The sequence below is a fragment of the Lontra canadensis genome, unplaced genomic scaffold (genome assembly GCF_010015895.1).
Source record: "Lontra canadensis isolate GAN:19392208 unplaced genomic scaffold, GSC_riverotter_1.0 scaffold105, whole genome shotgun sequence".
NCBI lineage: Eukaryota > Metazoa > Chordata > Mammalia > Carnivora > Mustelidae > Lontra > Lontra canadensis.
The window spans coordinates 4,811,440-4,836,569 of record NW_022631099.1 but is presented as its reverse complement, the minus strand read 5'-3'; the positions used below and the strand labels follow the sequence as shown (position 1 = coordinate 4,836,569).

General features: G+C 44.2%; 1 protein-coding gene across 14 annotated transcripts in view; it reads right to left on the bottom strand.

Annotated features, from left to right (window-relative positions):
* Positions 1–231: 231 nt before the first annotated feature.
* The window catches only part of PTPRT (protein tyrosine phosphatase receptor type T), a 1,045,273-nt gene continuing 1,020,374 nt past the window's right edge, over positions 232–25,130 (bottom strand). For 5 of the 14 annotated variants that reach the window (XM_032838508.1, XM_032838515.1, XM_032838509.1 and 2 more), the window contains 4 exons: positions 5,107–5,232; positions 4,164–4,327; positions 1,547–1,682; positions 232–735 (listed from right to left, as the gene is read on the bottom strand). In XM_032838508.1, the coding sequence (XP_032694399.1) occupies positions 682–735; positions 1,547–1,682; positions 4,164–4,327; positions 5,107–5,232 (480 nt within the window). In that variant the 3' untranslated portion in view covers positions 232–681. The remainder of the gene's footprint in view (positions 736–1,546; positions 1,683–4,163; positions 4,328–5,106; positions 5,233–25,130) is intronic. The other 9 variants (XM_032838518.1, XM_032838514.1, XM_032838517.1 and 6 more) reach the window with 3 other exon arrangements.

Below are 25,130 nucleotides of genomic sequence, written 5' to 3'. Positions count from 1 at the left end.
GGCTGGCCAGTGAATGACAGGTCAAGGCCTGGGCTAGCCGTGGGATACAGAATGGTATTGGGCCAAGCCCCATGCAGGTTAGGTGTGAGAATGGGGGCTTCCACTGTGGTCTCAGGAGCATCCCGAGTTTTACACTGATCCAGACTGGCAGGTGCCCAGTTCCAGAGATCCCTGAAGGACACTACAAGGGCAGCAGAGCAGGGGACCCCCCCACACCCCAAGAGCCCAGTCATTTCTGCGACAGCATGGAGGAGTAGAACACACAGCCCCTCTACCCCCAGGGACAAGGAGGGCAGGGAGGTGCTGCTGAGGCTCTCGCTCCCCAACACTCACATAGTTGGCTTGCCAGGAGATTCACAAACTTGAAAAGAGCAAAAGCAGGAGGTCTGGGAACGGGAAAATACGGGGCCTTGCCATGGGCGCACTTCTGCATGGGCTCGTGGCCTCAGCTGGTTGAGTGTGGAAGGGGAGCCTGGGCCTTTCAGAGCAGTACCTCCCACAGCTACAGGAGACCCCTCGGAAGGTGCAGAGCCCACCACGGGGCACAGGACAACCAGCATTCTCCTTGGAGTTGGGCAGGGTGCTGCGTCTTAGGCCCTGAGCCCAGTCACTGCCATTCACAGAAAAGGGGGCGTGGCTGCTGCAGCCTCTGGGCTCCGGCAGGCTCCCCATCCCATTGGGCTAAAAGGAGCTTAAATATTCCAGTGCTGCCTCGTATACAAATTTATACTGTTCCTGAGAGGGGGAGAGGCAGAGGGAGCAGAGGAGGAAAGAGAGAGAGATGAAAAGGAAAGGCATTTAGGTTAGAGACACAGATTTTGGAGAAAACTTTAGCTACAGCCCTATTAACAGTCATCGCAAAATTGTCCATGTAATTATCCCTATCTGAACCTCCCCAAGTTCTGCCTGGTGCCTTACACCCACGCCTTCCCAGATGCCCAGTGGGTCATTCCCTTCCTTGTCACCATTCTGGACTCAGGTGCCTCTCAGACCATAAGGTGCCTATGAAGGACCCAGGAGTCTTTCTAAAATGCAGACTCTGACTGAGTAAATCCGGACTGGGTTGGGATCCTGCATTTCTAACAAGAGCCTAGGTGAGGCTGACGCTGCCCGTCTGTGGGCCGGAGTTTGGGTAGGACCATGCTTCGAGTAGGTTAAGAATCTTAGGGCACAGCTCCTTGTGTATGGTCTGTGCAGCGGGCCTGAGGATCTGGGCTCCGCTGGCCCACACGCTCTCCATCCCTTTCTGCGCAGCGTTTGAGCTCCGTGCTTACACCTCTGTTCAAGTCACATACGCTAATTAGAACAGGATTGGACCGACTTGAAAACAGAATTCACACTCTCCTTAAGCTAGAATCCCTAATCCCCAGGATTAGTGTATCAGGATGTATACTTGGGCTGCCAGGCAGGCAGGAAGTAACAGTTTGCAGAGGCTGTGGCCCATCAGGACCCAGCAAGCAGCCAGCTGCTGGTTTGTATTATCTGAGGCTCTCAGAGAGCCACCCCCTTCTCCCCCACTGGGGGAGACGCCTCCTGGGACACTCACCAGGGTCTCCACCATGTTGGATTTGTTGTTCCGCAGTGTTTTTACGATGTGGAACACGTCGATGATGTTTTGCTGCTGGATCATCTCACATACGCTGCAGATGGCACAGAAGGTTCCACTGCGGCCGCCCCCATTTCTAGACACAGAGTGAAGACATAAGCAATGTAGCCCCCAGGCACCTCCTGATCCTGAAACCACATCAGGAGTAATGGGGAGTGGCTGGCCAGGTATGTGCAAAGTCAGGCTAGGGCAGAGAAGCCTTTGTGGTTGGATTCCTGCGGTGCCATGAACCTGCTTTGACTTTGGGCAAGTCTTTTCCTATTCCTATAATGGAGGGTTGGACTAGATGCTCTTTGAGAACTGGATTAGCCAGATCCTTGTCCAAAAGGAGGTTCTGGGTCTACCAGCACATCTAGTGATGAACGTGGAAGGTTCCAGGTGGTTTTCATCCTAGTTCTTTCCATTGGCTAAGGACAAAAACCTTTCCAGTGCTCCGTAATTCATGTTCATGGAAACACCCCTCCAACTCTTTACAGAAAGTCCCATAGGGAATCTGCCTGATTTCGGAACTCCTGGGCGTGTTGCCAACAGCAACTAATGATTTCATGTAATGGCCTGTGTCTAAAGAACATCTGGATGGAAACCAAGGTCCTCGGTTTCCCAGATGTTTTATCTACAGGACACACAACAAGCAGCTGTTTCAGGTACAGACAGCTGCCCTCTGTTCGCTGGCCAGCGCCCGCATTTTGGTGTCTGTTGTGTCTCTGGCCTCCAAGGACACCGCCGTCCTTGTTGATAGGAGGACATGCCTGTGCTTTCCTTTGGTTCAAACTGTGGGTCACCTTGGCGAGGGGGACCTGGATAAAAAGGTACTCCTTCCTAAAAGCAGGCTAAAAAACAATCACCTGCGGGAGGAGGACGGAACGCCCCACAGAAGGAGGGTTTAGTACTTTTTTGAAGCAAGAATGGCAGAGTCCAAGAGGAAGAGGTGAGTGGGCACAGGTGTCCCGGGGCCTGGTGGAGTGATGCCTGGGACGGGTGTGCCTGTGAGCCAAAGGGGAGGCCCCCTGAGTGTGTGGGAGCAACCTGGATGGGAGGCAGGGGCTCGGTGGCAGGGAACCCGTTGCCAGGGTCTGGGATGTGGGCAGAAACAGCTTGGTTTGGCTGACTGCGCCCATCCATGTGACACTGACACCTCACGGCATCTTTCTGGTGCCTGGTTTGGGATCTGCGTCTTTGGGGAAGAAAGGATTGTGATAGGTGGTGGCCTTAAGCTATGCGTGTGCATGTCTGTCTGGTTTTCCTGACACATGCTTGCACCCCTTGCTTGAAAGAAGGAACAGTAAGCTCATTTTGTAAAGACTGAACTCGATTCTCAGGTCAGGAAGGTGTGACCAGGGCCTCCACTGGCTCCAGAAATATTTATTCTGCAAAAGGAAGATCATCATGTGCTCTTCTTTGGGGAATAATTCGAGGATCTGGTCGGTGGAAGACACTTCACCCCAGCTTTCTTGTGATTAACAGGACGCATTGTGCCTCCTGTGGGGGACCGGGGCTTTCTCCCCTATCGGGAGTGCTGGGGAGCGGCCGGTCTACCCCCGATGTTTGCAAAAGGCCTCCCGGTTTTGCATTAATAACGTTCAATAACCTTAGTTCAAGGCAACAAATGAGCAACCCCAGTCCATGAAAGATCGTAATTCCTCGAATACACACCCCTTGACTTTTTTTTTTATAATTAAAAAAATTTTTTTTAATAAACATATAATGTATTATTAGCCCCAGGTTTACAGGTCTTTGAATCGCCAGGTTTACACACTTCACAGCACTCACCATAGCACATACCCTCCCCAATGTCCATAACCCAACCACCCTCTCCGTACCCCCCTCCCCCTGGGCAACCCTCAGTTTGTTTTGGGACATTAAGAGTCTCTTATGGTTTGTCTCCCTCCCTATCCCATCTTGTTTCATTTATTCTTTTCCTATTCCCTAACCCCCCCATGTTGCATCTCCACTTCCTCATATCAGGGAGATCATATGATAGTTGTCTTTCTCTGATTGACTTATTTCGCTCAGCATAATACCCTCTAGTTCCATCCATGTCATCGCAAATGGCAAGATTTCATTTCTTTTGATGGCTGCATAGTATTCCATTGTATATATATACCACATCTTCTTTATCCATTCATCTGTTGATGGACATCGAGGTTCTTTCCATAGTTTGGCTATTGTGGACATCGCTGCTATAAACATTCGGCTGCACATGCCCCTTCAGATCACTACATTTGTATCTTTAGGGTAAATACTCAGTAGTGCCATTGCTGGGCTGTAGTGTAGCTCTATTTTCAACTTTTTGAGGACTCTCCATGCTGTTTTCCAGGGTGGTTGCGCCAGCTTGCATTCCCACCAACAGTGTAGGAGGGTTCCCCTTTCTCTGCATCCTTGCCAGCATCTGTCATTTCCTGACTTGTCAGTTTTAGCCATTTTGACTGGACACACCCCTTGACTTTTAAGGAATATTGAGAGTGGTATAGCCAGGCATGCCTATGGCCAGTGGCATCCCCTAGGACAGACACCGGTCACCTCCCCCCCCGACCAGAGAGCCTTCCACAGTACTCACAGGCAGTGGACCACAGTGCGTCCCTCTCTCCCGTCGTACTGCTCCTGCCACTTCTCCAGCCGTCGGACCACTTTGAGCAGAGAGCGCTTGGAGGGGGGTGTGTCCCGGTAGGCTGGCCAGCCGATGTACTGCAGGTGCTGGACTATCCGGTACCCATCCTGAGGCTGAGAACAGAGAGGCCATCAGGGCTGTTCTTCCAGGGACACAAGCCCTTCATAGGCCCCGGGGCTGCGGCACCGGAGCGGGAGACAGACCGAATAGGGTCGATGCTATGTCGTCATGGGGACACACTCCTCTTTCTCCCTTTGTGCATATGGATTCTCCTGCCACGACGTCCCTGCACCTCCTTTCTCCCTGGAAAACTACTGGTTTCCAAAACCCAAATGTCCCTTTCTCTAGGAAGAGCCTTTCCTGACTCTACTGGGCAGAATTCTTCTCTCCCCGCCGAGGTTCATGTGCCAGAACATAGATCACCTTCCTGCTGGACAGGGAACTGAGGGCAGAGATGGAGTTCTGGGACCCTGGGACCTCCAGTAAATGGTAAAGACCGAAGCCATTCTTTAGCCATTTCACAGACTACTGATCTGCTCCCTCCCACCCAATACTCCTCCAGCTAGCTGGTAAAGTCCCCCCGGAAGCAACTAATCATCTTCCATCTTGGTGTTCTCAAGGTCTAGCCCAAAGCTTCCTGGATCCGATCAAAGACCCTGTCAACTCCTGCCAAAACAGGACAGCAGTGGGGAAGCACCGAATTCTGAGAAGATTTGATCACAAGGCAGCAAGTGTGTCAGGGAAGAGGCAGATGGCAGGCTGGAGGCCTCCCCACGGGTCTCTGAGTGTCAGAGCCACTGTTGGGTCTGAAGCCACAATCAGCAGAGGCATCGTTTCCCCGAGGATGGGATGATCCGGAGAGCACAGCACAGCCTCCTGGCTGGACCCTTACCCGGGCCATGTTACAGATGCGGAATATTCTGTGGATGATGTCCTCGTCGATGTCTGCAGACACGAACTCCACCTGGATGGGCCCATAGCACCCGGACGTCTTCTCAGGCCAGTACTGCATACAGAGCTGGGGCAGGAGAGAGGTCAGAGAGAGAGAGAGAGGCTGAGGGAGGCGTGGGCGCCATCGTGCTCATTTATCACCAGGCCCTTTCTTACTCTCTGCAGAACATGCTGGCTAGGAAGGAACAGTAGTGGGGGAGAAGTTGACCCCGCTCCCTTTGGGGAGCAGCCTCCCATGTCTGTTGTTGAAAAGTCAAAGCTCTAGACACAGAAACACTGCACTTATAAAATATTTGCTCTGCTGATTCCAAACCATTTGTTAGGGTTGCTGGGCCTCAGTTACCTCCTCTGTAAAGCAAGGGGGAATAATACCTCCCTCGAAATGCTGGCAGGATTGGAACAGGTACAGTCTCTATTTCAATGCGAAGCAAAGCAAACTTCCCCATTCCGGAAAAACCTTCCCAGTGTCCCTCTTATCATCAGATCCTCAGTAGCTTGAGAAACACCCAGGCCTGGGCATCAGACTGGTTTGGGTCCCTAGCCCGGCTCTGCTGCTCGCTTGCTGTGGCCCAGGCCTGTTTTCTCCCACAGAAGATCAGGTGACACGGTGCTGAGAGACCCTGCCCGTGATTTTTCCTATCTTTCTGGAACTGGATTTAGGACCTATCCCTGAGAGCAAAAGGCAATGGTTGCCCTCTGACCAAAGACAGTGGTTTTCAGCCAGAGGTGGTTTGGCCAGCCAGGGGACATTTGGCAACGTCGGGAGACATTTCTGAAAGTCACACCTGGGGGACGCTATGGGCCTCCAGCATGTAGAGGTCAGGATGCTAATAGCCATCCTACAGGGCATACTCCTCAGAGAGCAGTCCAGCCCCAAATACAGCAGAGACTGAGAAACCCTGCTTAAGATCCTAATTTGTTTCCCACATTTATACTGCCATCAAGGAGAGAGTAATTTATTCCCCTGTATATGTCAAGCCATTAGATGACTTCAGTTGGGGAAAGAATATTCAGGTAGGTGGCACAGGTTGTGGCTCATAGAGGGGCAAAGCACGCTTCTGCAAATCCCCCGTTTTGAAGGGGCATGGAGATGGACCCTGTGCAGGTCTATAGGCCCCAGAGTTGGGGCACGCAGGGGAGCTAAGACTGCAGCTGCGGGTTTGCTGGGGGACCGCCCTGGTGTGGACAAAGAGGCCATCTGTTTGACCATTGGGAAGTTACCGAAAAATGTACCTGAGACTCAGGAAGACCCATTAAGGCTCCTGAGAGCAGCCTGAGATCAAGTCTTTCATCAGCAGCCACAGTCTATACTGAGCTTGCAGACAAGGAGCTAGACAACAGGTGACCCATGGAAATGGTGGCCCCCTGTGGCTACCATGGATGCAGGATCTTCACAAAAATGATCCTTCTCCCTCTTGTTGAGAGAGCACAGCCAACTCTCCCTGGACAGTCACATGCAAAAACATCTTTAATTCCAGTCTTCCTCTAGAACCAGAACCAGAATGGAGGAGCAGTGGGAAGGAGGATATAAGAGAGAGAAAAGAACCCAAATTCCAGCTTGGGAATAACATGATGGCTTACAGGGTAAGCCTGACCCATTGGCTGATTTTGCAAATACAGTTTGACTGAAATACAACCACAGTTATTAATTTATGCATTGTCTGTGGTTGCTTTCAAACTACAACGGCAGATTTGAGTAACTGACAATACCCCGCATAACCCAAAGTTGCCCGCAAAACCGAAAATATTTTCTGTCTGGTCCTTTACAGAGAAAAGTTTGCCAGCCTTTGACCTACAGAGTTGTTCTAAGGATAAAGGACATGATACATGTGAAGAAACCCTTTGCCCAGTGCCAGGCACAGAATAAGGATCCGTTGAATTCCAGTAACTCACATTATTCTGGAACCTATCAGTGTCCAGCACACATGACCGCCATGATGGTAACAGCTAACATATACATCAGAAGGATTCTTCTAATCATTCTTCTTAAATAGCAAAGATGTGCAAGGCTAGGTTTCCTAATGCAGGGGTGCCTTGCTTCCCCATGTCCATCATGGGTTAATTGAGCACACTGAGAAAGGAGCTGGGTCTATGTGTGGTGGGGGTGCTGGACAGTTATCGGCTGAGCTGTGCAACAATGACAAACCCACAATCTGAACTTCATTTCTCTTTGCCATTGGCTCTTCCGGCTTGCAACCTTCACAGTAATGAGGGACTGGTAGAGATTAGTTGGTGGTATGCCAAAGAAATCAGAATTAATCAGAACTGCCCATTAAAAAAATAATAGCCTTTATCACCTGCGTTGAATTGAGCTTTGCCAGAGGTTGGCTGTGATCCTGACATAAGGTACGTGGGTCACAGGCATCAGGGAAAAAGTCTATTACCCCCAATATTTTCAGTCCAGAGAGAAAGTGGAATGATTTGTCTCTTTTAATAAGATTTCCAGACCAATTTCTCAAGCTAATAGGTTCTACTATGCCTCAAACAAGACTCCTATATTTCCAGACACTTTTCTGCATTTGATTTTCCAGGTCACTCTCCCGTGATGTCCAGAGGGCTGGGGAAGGATGCAGGGTCCTTCTAATCCTAAATCAGAGTCATCCTCTCACTTGAATTCCCTGATTCATGAGACTGGAGCAGCAGCAGCAGCAGCAGCACAGTCACATCTAGCCCAGTGATATATGGGCAGATGGGCTGTTTGTGCCGCCAAGCATCATCAGGTCTCCCCACAGCCATGGATGTCCTACATAGTCCAGGTATGGGAAACAGGAGAAAGATGGGAGAAGCCAGTGTTCTGTTCCCAGTTATCCTTCAGGGCTCAGAGACGATTCTCACCAATAAGAAATATCCTCTGTGGTTTAGCTCAAGGCTGTCCTGGTGCCCAAGTATTGGGATAGTGTCTCGGTGGGTGCTGTGTCCGTAGAGTAGCTAAATGTTGTGGGGTTCCCACTTGAAGCACCCTGGGTTCAGATCCCAGCCCTGGTGCCTTTCAGCAGAGTGACTTGGCCAAATCTTTTTTTTTTAATTAAACTTTTAAATTATTTTATAAACATATAATGTATTATTAGCCCGAGGTTTACAGGTCTTTGAATCGCCAGGTTTACACACTTCACAGCACTCACCTTAACACATACCCTCCCCAATGTCCATAACCCCACCCTCTCCCTACCCCCCTACCCCCGGCCCACCTCAGTTTGTTTTGTGACATTAAGAGTCTCTTATGGTTTGTCTCCCTCCCGATCCCATCTTGTTTCATTTATTCTTTTCCTACCCCCAAACCCCCAACTTTGCATCTCCACTTCCTCATATCAGGGAGATCATATGATAATCATCTTTCCCCGATTGACTTATTTCGCTCAGCATAATAACCTCTAGTTCCATCCACGTCATCGCAAATAGACTTGGCCAAATCTTATAGCTTCTCTGGGTTATCAGTGGTTGGGAATCTTAATGTGTTACTTGATCTTTAGTGAGTACTAAATCAATGCAATTATTAGCAGTAATATTCAGTAAACTTATAATAACATGGTCAAGGCTCAATGCACATGGTGGTGTCTTGTGGAAAGCAGCGAGGAATTGAGCTTTGCTACCTAGGTGACACAGAAAGGAAGCAGAGGCCACATAGGTGAACTGAGGAGCTTGACTGTGAGCACAGAAGCACCAGTGATTTACAGAAATCTAGGGAAGGGAGGGTTATGGTTTCTTTTCTCTTTTTTTTTTTTTTGTTTTTTAAATTCCAGTTAGTTAACATAGTCTTATATTAGTCTCAGGTGTATAATATAATGATTCAGCACTTCCACACATCACCCAATGCTCATCACATGTGGCCTCCTTAATTCTTGCCCCCCATTTCAGCCATCCCTCTACCCCCATCCCTCTTTCCCCTTTCTCCATAGTTAAGAGTCTGTTTCTTGATTTGCCTCTCTCCTTTCCTTATTTTTTCCCTTTGCTTATTTTTCTCCTTAAATTCCACATATGAGTAAAATCATTTGGTATTTGTCTTTTTCTGACTATCTTATTCTACATAGCATAATACTCTCTAGCTCCATCCATGTCATTGTAAATGGCAAGGTTTAATTCTTTTTTTCATGGCCGAATAATATTCCATTGTATATCTATACCACATATTCTTCATCCATTCATCATTTGATGGACACTTGGGCTGCTTCCATTATCTTGGATATTGTAGATACTGCTGCTATAAACGTATGGGTGCATGTATCCTTTGGAATTACTGCTTTTGTATTCTTGGGTTAAGTACCCAGTAGTGTGATTGCTGGATTGTAGGGTTGTTCTATTTTTAACTTTCTGAGGAACTTCCATATGTTTTCCACAGTGGCTGCACCAGTTTGCCTTCCCTCCAACAGTGCAAGAGCGTTCCCCTTTCTCTATATCCTTGTCAACTCCCATTGTATCTTGTGTTCTTGGTTTTAGCCATTCTGACGGGTATGAGGTGATATCTCATGGCAGGTAGATTGATTCGCATTTCCTGGATGATGAGTGATGATGAGCATCTTTTCATGTGTCTTTTGGTTCATCCGTATGTCTTTGGAGAAATGTCTACTCATGTCTTCTGCCCATCTTTTAATTGGATTATTGTTTTTTTGTAGGGTTGGGTTTTATAAGTTCTTTATATATTTTGTATACTAAACCTTTATCGGACGAGTCATTTGCAAGTGTCTTGTCCCATTCCGTAGGCTGCCTTTCAGTTTTGTTGAATCTTTCCTGCACTGTGCAGAAGGTTTTTATTTTGACATAGTCCTAGTAATTTCTTTTTGCTTTTGTTTCCTTTGCCTTGGGAGATATATCCAGAAAGAAGTTGTTACAGCTGATGTCAAAGAGGTTACTGCCTATGTTCTTTCCTAGGATTTTTGTGGCTTCAGGTCTCACATTTAAGTCTTTCCTCAAACTTGAAGTTGATTTTGTCTATGGTGTAAGAAAGTGGTCTAATTCCATTGTTTTGCATGTGGATCTCCAATTTTCCCAGCACCATTTGTTGAAGAAAGTGTCTTCTTCGCCACTGGATATTCTTTCCTGCTTTGTTGAAGATTAATTGACCATATGTTGTGGGCTTATATCTGGATTTTCTGTTCTGTTCTATTGATCTATGTGTCTATTTTTGTACCAGTACCATACTGTTTTGATTATTACAGCTTTGTAATAGAGCTTGAAGTCTGGGGTTGTGATGCCCCCAGCTTTGCTTTGCTTTTGCTTTAACAAGATCGCTTTGGGTATTGCAGTGGGGTCTTTTGTGGTTCCCTACAAATTTTAGGATTTTTGTTCTAGTTCTGTGAAAATTGCTGTGGTATTTTGATAGGGGTTGCATTAGATGTGTACATTGCCTTGGGTAGTATAGAAATTTCAACAAAATGTGTTATTCCAGTCCAAGAGCACAGAACATATTTCTACTTCTTTATGTCATCTTCAGTTTCTTTCATGAGTGTTTTATGGTTTTCAGATGATAGGCCTTTCATCTCTTTGGTTAGGTTCATTTCTACGTACTTTGTTATATTGGGTGCAGTTGTAAATGGGATTGTTTTCTTAATTCATCTTTATGCTGCTTCATTATTGGTATAAAGAAATGTAACAGATTTCTGTCCATTGATTTCATATCCTGTGACCTAGATGAATTTGTGTATTAGTTCTAGCACATTTTTGGTGGAGTCTTTTAGGTTTTCTCTTTTTAGTATAATGGCACCTGCAAACGGTAAAAGTTTTTCTTCTTCCTTACTGATCTGGATGACTTTTACTTCTTTGGTTGTCTGATTGTTGTGGCTAGGACTTCCAGTATAAAATAAAAGTGGTGAGAGTGGACATTCTTGTATTGTTCTTGACTTTAGGAGAAAAGCTCTCAGTTTTTCTCCATCGAGTATGATGTCAGCTATGGGTTTTTCACATAAGGTCTTTACTATGTTGAAGTATGTTCCCTCTTAGTCTGCTTTGCTGAGGGTTACTATGAATGGTACTTTATCAAATACTTTTTCTGAGTCTATTGAAATGATTGTACGGCTCTCATTCTTTCCCTTATTGATACGTCACATCAGTTGATTTGTGAATATTGAATTACCCTTGCAACCCGGGAATAAATCCCACTTGATTGTGGTGAATGATTTTTTTTAATGTATTGTTGGATTCAGTTTGCTAGTATTTTGTTGAGGATTTGTGCCTCTATGTTTATCAGATATATTGCTCTGTACTTCTTTTTTGTGAACTACGTATGGTTTTGGTATCAGGGTAATGCTGCCTGATAGAATGAATTTGGAAGTTTTCCTTCCTTTTCCATTTTTTGTTATTAGTTTAAAAAGAATAGGTATTAATTCTTCTTTAAATGTTTGGTAGAATTCTCCTGTGAAGGTATCTGGTCCTGGGCTTTTGTTTGTTGGAAGCATTTTCATTCTGATTTAATTTCTTTGCTGGTTATTGTCTTATTTAAATTTTTTTACTTTTTCTGCTTCACGTTTGGTAGTTTATATGTTTTTAGAAATCTATCCATTTATTTTAGGTTGTCCAATTCATTGGTATATAGTTTTTTAAAAATATTCTCTCCTGATTGTATTTCTGTGGTGTTGGTTATTTCTCCTCTCATTAGTGATTTTATTTACTTGGGTCCTTCTTTTCCCATTGATAAAATTTATCAATTTTATTGATTTTTTAAAAGAATCAGCTCTTGGTTTCATTGATCTAGTTTTTTGTTTTGTTTTAGTTTCTGTAACATGTATTTCTGCTCTAATCTTTATTATTTCCATCCTTCTTCTGGTTTTTGGGTTTTGTTGTTCTTTTTCTAGCTCCTTTATGGATGAGGCTAGGTTGTTTATTTGGGGTTTTTCTTGCTTCTTTAGATAGGCCTGTATTGCTATAAACTTCCCTTTTAGAACAGCATTTGCTGCATCCCAAAAGTTTTGGACCATTATGTTTTCATTTTTGTTAGTTTCCATGTACTTTTTAAAAAAAAATATTTTTTTTAATTTTTTAAAACTATTTTTTATAAACATATATTTTTATCCCCAGGGGTACAGGTCTGTGAATCGCCAGGTTTACACACTTCACAACACTCACCATAGCACATACCCTCCCCAATGTCCATAACCCCGCCCCCCTTCTCCCAACCCCCCTCCCCCCAGCAACCCTCAGTTTGTTTTGTGAGATTAAGAGTCACTTATGGTTTGTCTCCCTCCCAATCCCATCTTGTTTCATTTATTCTTCTCCTACCCCCTTAACCCCCCATGTTATATCTCCACTTCCTCATATCAGGGAGATCATATGATAGTTGTCTTTCTCTGATTGACTTATTTCGCTAAGCATGATACCCTATAGTTCCATCCACGTCGTCGCAAATGGCAAGATTTCGTTTCTTTTGATGGCTGCATAGTATTCCATTGTATATATATATACCACATCTTCTTTATCCATTCATCTGTTGATGGACATCTAGGTTCTTTCCATAGTTTGGCTATTGTAGACATTGCTGCTATAAACATTCGGGTGCACGTGCCCCTTTGGATCACTACATTTGTATCTTTAGGGTAAATACCCAGTAGTGCAATTGCTGGGTCATAGGGTAGTTCTATTTTCAACATTTTGAGGACCCTCCATGCTGTTTTCCAGGGTGGTTGCGCCAGCTTGCATTCCCACCAACAATGTAGGAGGGTTCCCCTTTCTCCACATCCTCGCCAGCATCTGTCATTTCCGGACTTGTTAATTTTAGCCATTCTGACTGGTGTGAGGTGATATCTCATTGTGGTTTTGATTCGTATTTCCCTGATGCCAAGTGATGTGGAGCACTTTTTCATGTGTCTGTTGGCCATCTGGATGTCTTCTTTGCAGAAATGGCTGTTCATGTCTTCTGCCCATTTCCTGATTGGATTATTTGTTCTTTGGGTGTTGAGTTTGCTAAGTTCTTTATAGATTTTGGACACTAGCCCTTTATCTGATATGTCGTTTGCAAATATCTTCTCCCATTCTGTCAGTTGTCTTTTGGTTTTGTTAATTGTTTCCTTTGCTGTGCAAAAGCTTTTTGATCTTGATAAAATCCTAATAGTTCATTTTTGCCCTCGCTTCCCTTGCCTTTGGCGATGTTCCTAGGAAGATGTTGCTGCGGCTGAGGTCGAAGAGGTTGCTGCCTGTGTTCTCCTCAAGGATTTGGATGGATTCCTTTCTCACATTGTGGTCCTTTATCCATTTTGAGTCTATTTTCGTGTGTGGTATAAGGAAATGTTCCAATTTCATTTTTCCACATGTGGCTGTCCAATTTTCCCAACACCATTTATTGAAGAGGTTTTTTTCCATTGGACATTCTTTCCTGCTTTGTCGAAGATTAGTTGACCATAGAGTTGAGGGTCTATTTCTGGGCTCTCTATTCTGTTCCATTGATCTATGTGTCTGTTTTTGTGCCAGTACCATAGTGTCTTGATTATGAGAGCTTTTTAATAGAGCTTGAAGTCCAGAATTGTGATGCCACCAACTTTGGCTTTCTTTTTCACCATTCCTCTGGCTAATAGGGGTCTTTTCTGGTTCTATAGAAATTTTAAGATTATTTGTTCAATTTCTTTGAAAAAAGTTGACAGTATTTTGAAAGGAATTGCATTAAATGTGTAGATTGCTCTAGATAACATAGACATTTTCACATATTTGTTCTTCCAATCCATGAGCATGGAATGTTTTTCCATTTCTTTGTGTCATCCTCAATTTCTTTCATGAGTACTCTACAGTTTTCTGAGAACAGATTCTTTGGCTCTTTGGTTAGATTTATTCATAGGTATCTTATAGTTTGGGTGCAATTGTAAATGGGATTGACTCCTTAATTTCTATTTCTTCTGTCTTATTGTTGGTGTAGAGAAATGCAACTGATTTCTGTGAATTGATTTTATATCCTGACACTTTATTGAATTCCTGTACAAGTTCTAGCAGTTTTGGAGTGGAGTCTTTTGGGTTTTCCACATATAGTATCATATCACCTGCGAAGAGTGATAGTTTGACTTCTTCTTTGCCGATTTGGATGCCTTTAACTTCCTTTTGTTGTCTGATTGCTAAGGCTAGGACTTCTAGTACTATGTTGAATAGCAGTGGTGATAATGGACATCCCTGCCGTGTTCCTGACCTTAGTGGAAAAGCTTTCAGTTTTTCTCCATGATATTTGCGGTGGGTTTTTCATAGACGGCTTTGATAATATTGAGGTGTGTGCCCTCTATCCCTACACTTTGAAGAGTTTTGATCAGGAAGGGATGCTGTACTTTGTCAAATGCTTTTTCAGCATCTACTGAGAGTATCATATGGTTCTTGTTCTTTCTTTTATTAATGTGCTGTATCACATTGATTGATTTGCGGATGTTGAACCAACCTTGCAGCCCTGGAATAAATCTCACTTGGTCGTGGTGAATAATCCTTTTAATATACTGTTGAATCCTATTGGCTAGTATTTTGGTGAGAATTTTTGCATCTGTGTTCATCAAGGATATTGGTCTGTAGTTCTCTTTTTTGATGGGATCCCTGTCTGGTTTTGGGATCAAGGTGATGCTGGCCTCATAAAATGAGTTTGGAAGTTTTCCTCCCATTTCTATTTTTTGGAACAGTTTCAGGAGAATAGGAATTAGTTCTTCTTTAAATGTTTGGTAGAATTCCCCCGGGAAGCCGTCCGGCCCTGGGCTTTTGTTTGTTTGGAGATTTTTGATGACTGTTTCAATCTCCTTACTGGTTATGGGTCTGTTCAGGTTTTCTATTTCTTCCTGGTTCAGTTGTGGTAGTTTATATGTCTCTAGGAATGCATCTATTTCTTCCAGATTGTCAAATTTGTTGGCGTAGAGTTGCTCATAGTATGTTCTTATAATTGTCTGTATTTCTTTGGTGTTAGCTGTGATCTCTCCTCTTTCATTCATGATTTTATTTATTTGGGTCCTTTCTCTTTTCTTTTTGATAAGTCTGGCCAGGAGTTTATCAATCTTATTAATTCTTTCAAAGAACCAGCTCCCAGTTTCGTTGATTTGTTCTATTTTTTTTTTTTGTTTCTATTTCATTGATTTCTGCTCTGATCTTTATGATTTCTCTTCTCCTGCTGGGTTTAGGGTTTCTTTCTTGTTCTTTCTCCAGCTCCTTTAGGTGTAGGGTTAGGTTGTGTACCTGAGACCTTTCTTGTTTCTTGAGAAAGGCTTGTACTGCTATGTATTTTCCTCTCAGGACTGCCTTTGTTGTGTCCCACAGATTTTGAACCGTTGTGTTTTCATTATCATTTGTTTCCATGAATTTTTTCAATTCTTCTTTAATTTCCTGGTTGACCCATTCATTCTTTAGAAGGATGCTGTTTAGTCTCCATGTATTTGGGTTCTTTCCAAATTTCCTCTTGTGATTGAGTTCTAGCTTCAGAGCATTGTGGTCTGAAAATATGCAGGGAATGATGTCAATCTTTTGATACCAGTTGAGACCTGATTTAGGACAGAGGATGTGATCTATTCTGGAGAATGTTCCATGTACACTAGAGAAGAATGTGTATTCTGTTGCTTTGGGGTGAAATGTTCTGAATATATCTGTGATGTCCATCTGGTCCAGTGTGTCATTTAAGGCCTTTATTTCCTTGTTGATCTTTTGCTTGGATGGTATGTCCATTTCAGTGAGGGGAGTGTTAAAGTCCCCTACTATTATTGTATTATTGTTGATATGTTTCTTTGATTTTGTTATTGATTGGTTTATATAGTTGGCTGCTCCCACGTTAGGGGCATAGATATTTAAAATTGTTAGATCTTCTTGTTGGACAGATCCTTTGAGTATGATAAAGTGTCCTTCCTCATCTCTTATTATAGCCTTTGGCTTAAATCTAATTGATCTGATATAAGGATTGCCACCCCTGCTTTCTTCTGATGTCCATTAGCATGGTAAATTGTTTTCTACCCCCTCACTTTAAATCTGGAGGTGTCTTCGGGTTTAAAATGAGTTTCTTGTAGGCAACATATAGATAGGTTTTGTTTTTTTTATCCATTCTGATACCCTGTGTCTTTTGATTGGGGCATTTAGCCCATTAACATTCAGGGTAACTATTGAGAGATATGAATTTAGTGCCATTGTATTGCCTGTAAGGTGACTGTTCCTGTATATTGTCTCTGTTCCTTTCTGATCTACTACTTTTAGGCTCTCTCTTTGCTTAGAGGACCCCTTTCAATATTTCCTGTAGAGCTGGTTTGGTGTTTGCAAATTCTTTCAGTTTTTGTTTGTCCTGGAAGCTTTTAATCTCTCCTTCTATTTTCAATGATAGCCTAGCTGGATATAGTATTCTTGGCTGCATGTTTTTCTCGTTTAGTACTCTGAATATATCATGCCAGCTCTTTCTGGCCTGCCAGGTCTCTGTGGATGATAAGTCTGCTGCCAATTTAATATTTTTACCATTGTATGTTACAGACTTCTTTTCCCGGGCTGCTTTCAGGATTTTCTCTTTGTCACTAAGACTTGTAAATTTTACTATTAGGTGATGGGGTGTGGACCTATTCTTATTGATTTTGAGGGGGGTTCTCTGCACCTCCTGGATTTTGATGCTTTTTCCCTTTGCCATATTGGGGAAATTCTCTCCAATAATTCTCTCCAATATACCTTCTGCTCCCCTCTCTCTTTCTTCTTCTTCTGGAATCCCAATTATCCTAATGTTGCTTCGTCTTATGGTGTCACGTATCTCTCGAATTCTGCCCTCGTTGTCCAGTAGCTGTTTGTCCCTCTTTTGCTCAGCTTCTTTATTCTCTGTCATTTGGTCTTCTATATTGCTAATTCTTTCTTCTCTCTCATTTATCCTAGCAGTGAGAGCCTCCATTTTTGATTGCTCCTCATTAATAGCTTTTTTAATTTCAAGTTGGTTAGATTTTAGTTCTTTTATTTCTCCAGAAAGGGCTTTTATATCTCCCGAGAGGGTTTCTCTAATATCTTCCATGCTTTTTTCAAGCCTGGCTAGAACCTTGAGAATCGTCATTCTGAACTCTAGATCTGACATATTACCAATGTCTGTATTGATTAGGTCCTTAGCCTTCAGTACTGCCTCTTGTTCTTTTTTTTTGTGGTGAATTTTTCCGCCTTGTCATTTTGTCCAGATAAGAGTATATGAAGGAGCAAGTAAAATACTAAAAGGGTGGCAAAGACCCCAGGAAAATATGCTTTAGCCAAATCGGAAGAAATCCCAAATCGTGAGGGGGGAGAAAGGGGATAAAAAGAGGTTCAGAAAGAAAAAAAAAAACAATTAAAAAAGGAAAACAAATAAAGAAAAAATATAAAAAAGAAAAAAATATATATATATATTACTAGTTAAAAAACGTTAAAAAAAGAAAAGGGCAAAAGTTGAAAAAAATTAGCAGAAGAAGAGAGAAAAAAAATTGAAAAAGAAAAAAAAATTAAATTAACTGCAAGAGTAAAGAATCATGGGGAGAAAGCCATGAGTTCCGTGCTTTGCTTTCTCCTCCTCTGGAATTCCGCTGCTCTCCTTGGTATTGAACCTGCACTCCTTGGTAGGTGAACTTGGTCCTGGATGGGTTTCTTGTTGATCTTCTGGGGGAGGGGCCTGTTGTAGTGATTCTCAAGTGTCTTTGCCCCAGGTGGAGTTGCACCGCCCTTACCAGGGGCCGGGCTGACTAATCCGCTCGGGTTTGCTTTCGGGAGCTTTTGTTCCCTGAGCGCTTTCCGTAGAGTTCCGGAGGACGGGCATGAAGATGGCGGCCTCCTAGTCTCCGGCCCGGAGGAGCCAAGAGCCCGGGGCCCCACTCCTCAGTGCGCCCTCAGAGAACAGCGCCCAATTACTCCCGTCACCCTGGCCTCCGGCCGCGCTCCGAGCTGACCGAGCCTGCGACCGGTTCAAGGTAAACCCGAGCTGAGAGCTCACTCCTCGGCTCTGTCTCTGTAGCCGGCTTCCCTGTTCTAATACCTGCAAGCTCTGCGACACTCAGACACCCCCGATCCTTCTGTGACCCTGCGGGACCTGAGGCCATGCTGACTCTGCGTGGGCTTCACCCCGGTCAAGCCTCTGGATCGATGTCCCTCAGCGGGACAGACTTTTAAAAATCCTGATTTTGTGCTCCGTTGCTCCGCCGCTTGCCGGGAGCCGGCCCCTCCCCCCGCGGTCTATCTTCCCGTCGCTTTGGATTCACTTCTCCGCCAGTCCTACCTTTCAGAAAGTGGTTGATTTTCTGTTTCTAGAATTGCTGTTCTTCTTCTCTTCCATCTCCCGTTGAATTTGTAGGTGTTTGCAATCTTTAGATAAGCTGTCTAGCTGATCTCCCGCAACCTGAAGTAGTCTCAGCTGCTACTTCTCCGCCATCTTGACTCCTCCCGCACCTATTTTTTTTTTCTTTTCAGCATAACAGAATTCATTGTTTTTGCACCACACCCAGTGCTCCATGCAATATGTGCCCTCCCTAATACCCACCACCTGGCTCCCCCAACCTCCCACCCCTTCAAAACCCTCAGATTGTTTTTCAGAGTCCATAGTCTCTCATAGTTCACCTCCCCTTCCAATTTCCCTCAATTCCCTTCTCCTCTCCATCTCCCTATGTCCTCCATATTACTTGTTATGCTCCACAAGTAAGTGAAACCATATGATAATTGACTCTCTCTGCTTGACTTATTTCACTCAGCATCATCTCTTCCAGTCCCATCCATGTTGCTACGAAAGTTGGGTATTCATCCTTTCTGATGGAGGCATCATACTCCATCGTGTATATGGACCACATCTTCCTTATCTATTCGTCCGTTGAAGGGCATCTTGGTTCTTTCCACAGTTTGGCGACCGTGGCCATTGCTGCTATAAACACTGGGGTACAGATGGCCCTTCTTTTCACTACATCTGTATCTTTGGGGGTAAATACCCAGTAGTGCAATTGCAGGGTCATAGGGAAGCTCTATTTTTAATTTCTTGAGGAATCTCCACACTGTTCTCTAAAGTGGCCGCACCAACTTGCATTCCCACCAACAGTGTAAGAGGGTTCCCCTTTCTCCACATCCTCTCCAACACACGTTGTTTCCTGTCTTGCTAATTTTGGCCATTCTAACTGGTGTAAGGTGGTATCTCAATTTGGTTTTAATTTGAATCTCCCTGATGGCTAGTTTCCATGTACTTTTTGATTGCTTATTTGATTTCTTGGTTAAACCATTCATTGTTTAGTAGCATGTTATTTAACCTCCATGTATTTGTGGTCTTTCCAGATTTTTACTTGTGGTTGATTTCTAGTTTTACAGCATTGTGGTCAGAAAAGATGCTTGATTTGTTGAGGCTTGTTATGTGGGCTGGTATGTGATCTATTCTGGAGAATGTTCCACGTGCACTCGAAAAGTATTCTGTTGTTTTAGAATGGAATACCGTAAATATCTGTTAGATATATCTGGCCTAGTGTATTATTCAAACCCACCGTTTCCTTCTTCACTTTCTGTTTGGATGATTTGTCCTTTGATGTAAGCAGGGTGTTAAAGTCTCTCACTATTACTGTAATGTTATCAATTCCTCTATGTTTGTTATTAGTTGTTTCATGTATTTGGGTGGTATCATGTTGGGTGCATATATAATTGTTATATCTTCTTGTTAGATTGTCCCCATTTTATTTTTATTATATAGTATCTTTCTTTGTCTCTTGTTATAGTTTTTGTTTAATGCCTATATTGTCCAAAATAAGTATGGCTATCCTGGCTTTCCTTTGACATCCATTTGCATGATAGATGTTTCTCCATCCCCTCACTTTGAATCTGCAGGTACCTTTAGGATTAAAATGAGTCTCTTGCAGGCAGCATATGGATGGTTTGTCTTTTTTGTATCTTTCTGACACCTTGTATCTTTTGATTGGAGCATTTAGTACATTCATACCCAAAATAACTACTGATAGGTATGTATTTATTGTCATTTTATTACTTGTTTTGTGGTTGTTTCTGAAGATTTTCTCTGATCTTGTCTTTCTATCATGTGGTGTGATTTTCTTTAGTGATATACTTGGGTTCCTTTCTCTTTATTTTTGCATGTTTGTTACTGACTTTTGATTTTTGGTTACCATTAGTCTTGTATATAACCTCTTCTACATATAGAAATTTATATAAATTGATGGTCATTTAAGTTTGAACCCATTCTTTACTCCTCCCCACATTTTAGATGTATGTTGTCATATTTTACATTCTTTTATTTGTGAGTCCCTTGACTGACTTTTGACAGGAATTTTCATTTTTCACCACTTTTGTGTTTCCTACCTTTATCCTGTGACTTTTGTTCTCTCCTTTCCACTCAAAGAGTCCCCTTTAACATTTCTTGTAGAGCTTCTTTAGTGGTCATGATCTCTTTTAGTTTTGTTTGTCTTGGAAACTATCTCTTCTATTCTGAATGATAGCCTTGCTGGATAGAATATTCTTTGTTGTAGGCTCTTCCCATTCAGCACTTTGAATAAATCATGCCACTGCTTTCATGCTTGCAGTTTCTGCTGAAAAAGCTGCTGATGGCCTTTTGGGTTTTTCTTTGTATGTAACTGTCCTCTTTTGCTTTATTTGTAATATTTTTCCTTCATCACCGTATTTTTGCTATTTTAATCATAATACGTCTTGGTGTGCATCTGCTTTTGTTAATTTTAGTGGGAGTTCTCTGTACCTCCAGATCTGGATATCTGTTTCCTTCCCCAGACTGGGGAATTTTCCAGCAATTACTTCAAATAAATTTTCTGCTCCCCATTCTCTCTTCTGAATGTTATCATGTTTGATGGAGTCAGTTCTCTAAGTTTTCTCCTTTTGCATAAGTCTTTTTTCTCTTTTGTTCAGTTTGATTATTTTCCAATAGTCTGTCTTCTAAGTCAGTAATTCATTTCTCTGCTTCTTCCATCCTTATATTTATTCCATTGAACATGTTTCTCATTCCATTTATTTAGTCATTTATCTCTGTTATGTTACTCCTTACCTCTGTGTTAAATATTCCAGTGATGTCCTCCCTTCTTTTCTCAAGTCCAATGAGTATCCTTTTGATCATCACTTTAAATTTTCTATCAGGCATGTTTCTTATATCTGTTTTGCTTAGATCTCTGGCCGTGGCCTTGCCCTGTTCTTTCATTTGGGATACATTTCTGTGTCTCCTCATTTTGTCTGCCTCTTTGTGTCTGTTTCTTCTTGTTAAGGAAGTCAGCTGTGTCTTCTGTTCTTAGAAGTAGTGATATTAAGAAGAGGTCCTGGAATGCCCTGCAGTGCAACATCCCCTTTTCACCAGAACCTGGCACTTAAGCAGAGTTTCCTATATTTGTTGCTTGTACCCCGCTGTTCTGAGTCACCTTTCCTTTCAATGGAGTTGTCTGCGAGGACTCTCTGCTTGTTCTGGTCTATGCTTATTCTCTGGTGTTAGCTCCAAGGGGGCGTGCTGCTGGGGAACTTGGGAGTGGGCCAGTGGTAATAGCAAAATTTTGGCTGGGCCACCAGTCCTATGCTGGATCTCCTGAAATGCTGTGGCAGCTTGGGGCTGTATGCCGGGGCCAGGAGGGCCTGTGTGCCAGGGCTGCTGGGTGTGTCGGGCTGGGAATGGTGCATGAAGGTGGCTGGCAGCAGCTGGGCCTGATGCATGGATAGTGGTTGTGGCTGTGCAGCAGGACATGACATGCGACGGTGGCTGGTTATGGCACAGAGTGGCAGCGGGGGACACAGTGATGTGCCTGGCACACTGAGGCTGCTGTGCACCTATCGGCTGGTTAGGACACAGGTGCAGCTTTAACAGAATTTGCCCTGAGCCTAGGGCAGAGAGGCCGGCAGGTTTGGATTTGGTGAGTCCTCAGGAGAACTCTGGGGTGTGGCGCACGAGCAGCAGGTCAGGTAGAACTGTCTCTGTAGCCCTGCCTCTCACAGGTGGCTCTGTGTTTATGCTGGGGGGCGGGGGGTGGGGGGCGGGGGCAGCACATGGTGCTTGTCAGGTCCCTCACTTTCAGAGAAGTCCCACAGTACACTCCAAAATCAGTATGAACAGATGTGTTTCCCATTTGCCCTGGTCTTACATAAATTGTCACTTTAACTTGCCTTTCTGGGCAGGCTGCTGTGTCTTTAAGGGTGGTGACCCAGCTTTCACTTGCCCTCCTGGCTTGCCTAGGGCTGAATCAGCTGACTTTTAAAGCTCAAAGAATTCAGCCTCTCTGGTTTTTATTTTATTTTTACACACACACGTATTTTAGAGCAAGAGCACGAGCAGGGGTGGGGAGGGAACAGAGGGAGAGGAAGAGAATCTTAAGCAGGCTCCACGTGTGGAGCCTGACTCAGGCTTGATCTCAGGACCACGAAGTCATGACCGGAGCTGAAATCAAGAGTCAGATGCTTAACCGATGGAGCCACCCAGGCGACCCAGGCCCCTCTGGTTTTTAAAGCCAAATGTTATGGAGATTAGTCTTCCGTGGGTGAGTTCCCTAGTGCAAAGGCTCATTTCTTTGCTCTCCACACATGCAGCTCCCTCGATCCTGAGGGCCACCCTCCTTTGCCTTTCTGACCTTCCTAACTTTTCAGACGCAGTTTCTTGTCTATATTTAGGTGTGAAGTTCTGCCAATCTTTGGATCACTGTCTGGCTTGTTGATTTGGGATGTGGAAGATACGTAGTTGAAAACGTGGAACATGGGGCGCCTGGGTGGCTCAGTGGGATAAAGCCTCTGCCTTCGGCTCAGGTCATGATCCCAGGGTCCTGGGCTCGAGCCCTGCATCGGGCTCTCTCCTCGGTGGGGAGCCTGCTTCCTCCTCTCTCTCTGCCTGCCTCTTTGCCTACTTGTGCTCTCTGTCAAATAAATAAATAAAATCTTAAAAAAAATAATGTGGAACAGGGTGATCTCAGGATTCCCCCTACTCTGCCATCTTCCCTAGGAGACCTGTGGTTTCTTAAGACCCTGGAAAATGGCAGGGGTTCAAGAAGACCCACTTGCCTCTGAGACCATGAGAACACAGCTGACCTGGGCTTGCATGCACTTTGCATGCACCCAATGCAACTTTCCTTTTTTTTTTTTTTTTTAATCTAGTTGAAAACATTCTGAAGTGGCTTTCTCCAAGAATAGGTTCCCATCCTCTAGTCTAGAGTCTGGATCAGTGGCCTTTTCCCACTTGATGTCCTGGCACCCACCCCCTTTTCTTACCCAACAGTCTGGGAGGGACAGCGTTGCCATCTCGAAGGGAAGGCTTCACCACTGCAGACACACATGGCGAGTGCTGCTGGTCACACCTGGGAGGGGAAGCCAGTCCATTTGCTACATCTGATTTAGAAATGCCCGCACTTCTGCCAGAAAAGCAGAGGAGCCTTTGCTATTTATTGTCAGAACAAGTTAAACCAAGCACATGTGGCTAGCCCTGGAACAGATCCCGTACATTACTCCACCTAGTGCTCTCCACAGTTGTTTGGGCCATGGAAAGATGTCCTTTGGGAGTGCAAATTCACATGTGAGATGTAACAAATGTAGAGTAGCCTCACTGTTGAATGTCATTTTCTTGCTGATGGAATCAGAAAGCTTGTTAGTCACTGGAATAAACATGCTCTGATGAGTTGAATGAAAACTAGCATATGGGCCTACTTTTGGAATAAATAATTCAAAAGCACATTTCGTGTACCTTAGTTATGCCTTTTGTTAATTAAACAATACTTTGATAGAATGGAAAGGCCAAGTAATATCACAGCTTCAGAAATGAAAGACTATACTTATTAAGGTTCATAGTAGGAGAAATCAGTCCTGGGCCACTTAGAGGTAAAGCTGAATTAGTATTTATAAGGGAAAAATATGAAAGTCACTTGAACTGGTTTCAAAATTTAGATCAGTGATTATAAAATTCCCTTATTTTTAAAATGTATTTATTTGACACAGAGAGAGTAGACACAAGTAGGAGGAACAGCATGGCGGAGGGAGAGGAAGAAGCAGGCTCCCCACTGAGCAGAGAGCCCAAAGTGGGGCTCAATTCCAGGACCCTGGGATCATGACCTGAGCCTAAGGCAGATGCTTAACCGACTGAGCCACCCAGGTACCCTGATATAAAATTCCTTTAAATTCTATAAAGTGGGGCACCTGAGTGGCTCAGTGAGTTAAGCCTCTGCCTTCAGCTCAGGTCATGATCTCAGGGTCCTGGGATTGAGCCCTGCATTGGGCTCTCTGCTCAGCAGGGAGCCTGCTTCCCCCTCTCTCTGTCTGCCTCTCTGCCTACTTGTGACCACTCTCTCTGTCAAATAAATAAAAATCTTTAAAAAAAAAAAAACCTATAATTGGCCCACTAAGGAAGAGAGATTGAGGGCGAGGTGGCAGGTACAGAGAAAGGGGCAGAGAGCAAAAGGCACATGGCTGGTGGTCAAAACACATCTTTCTCAATTTTGCCTCTCAACAGCCCCACAGGGTGAAAAATGCAGTCACTATTGTAGTGGGGGAACTTAGGACTGTTGCTTTGGAGTCTGTTTCTAGGGAGGAAGGGTAGGAGTTTAGAAGAATATCTGCAAAGGACAGTAGAATGGATGGATGGCAAAGTCTCAGGGCAGGTGTCAGAAAGACAGCTCAGGAAGGACTTCTGGGAAGATGGTGTAAGAGGAGGACCCTAAGCTCACTTCATCCCGGGGATACAACAAGCTAATGCTCATATCCGTGCACATAATGCAGAAAACAACCTGAAGACTGGCAGAACAAACTCCATAACTAAATGTAGAGAAGAGGCCACAGGAAGAGGGTAGGAAGGGTGGAACTAAACTGATTCACAGGGCAACCTTGGGAGGGAGCTGTGGGTGAAGAGAGAGGGGAGAGAAACTGACTATCCCAACAGGGAGCCCTCCCGGGGAAGGTGAATCCCCATAGCATCTGGCTGTGAAACCAAACTGAATTTTCTGAGTTCTTACAACTGGGGGACTTTAAGCCTGGAATTTTAAAAAATCAGCAGGCTTGGCGCTGGGAAGGCCTGGAGGGCATTAGGAAGCTGAGTCCCCAGGCTCAAACAGACAGCACAAGAGACAGCCCACAGAGATCCTGCCTGGAAGCAGCGTCTGAAAATGCCAGGCACTTATG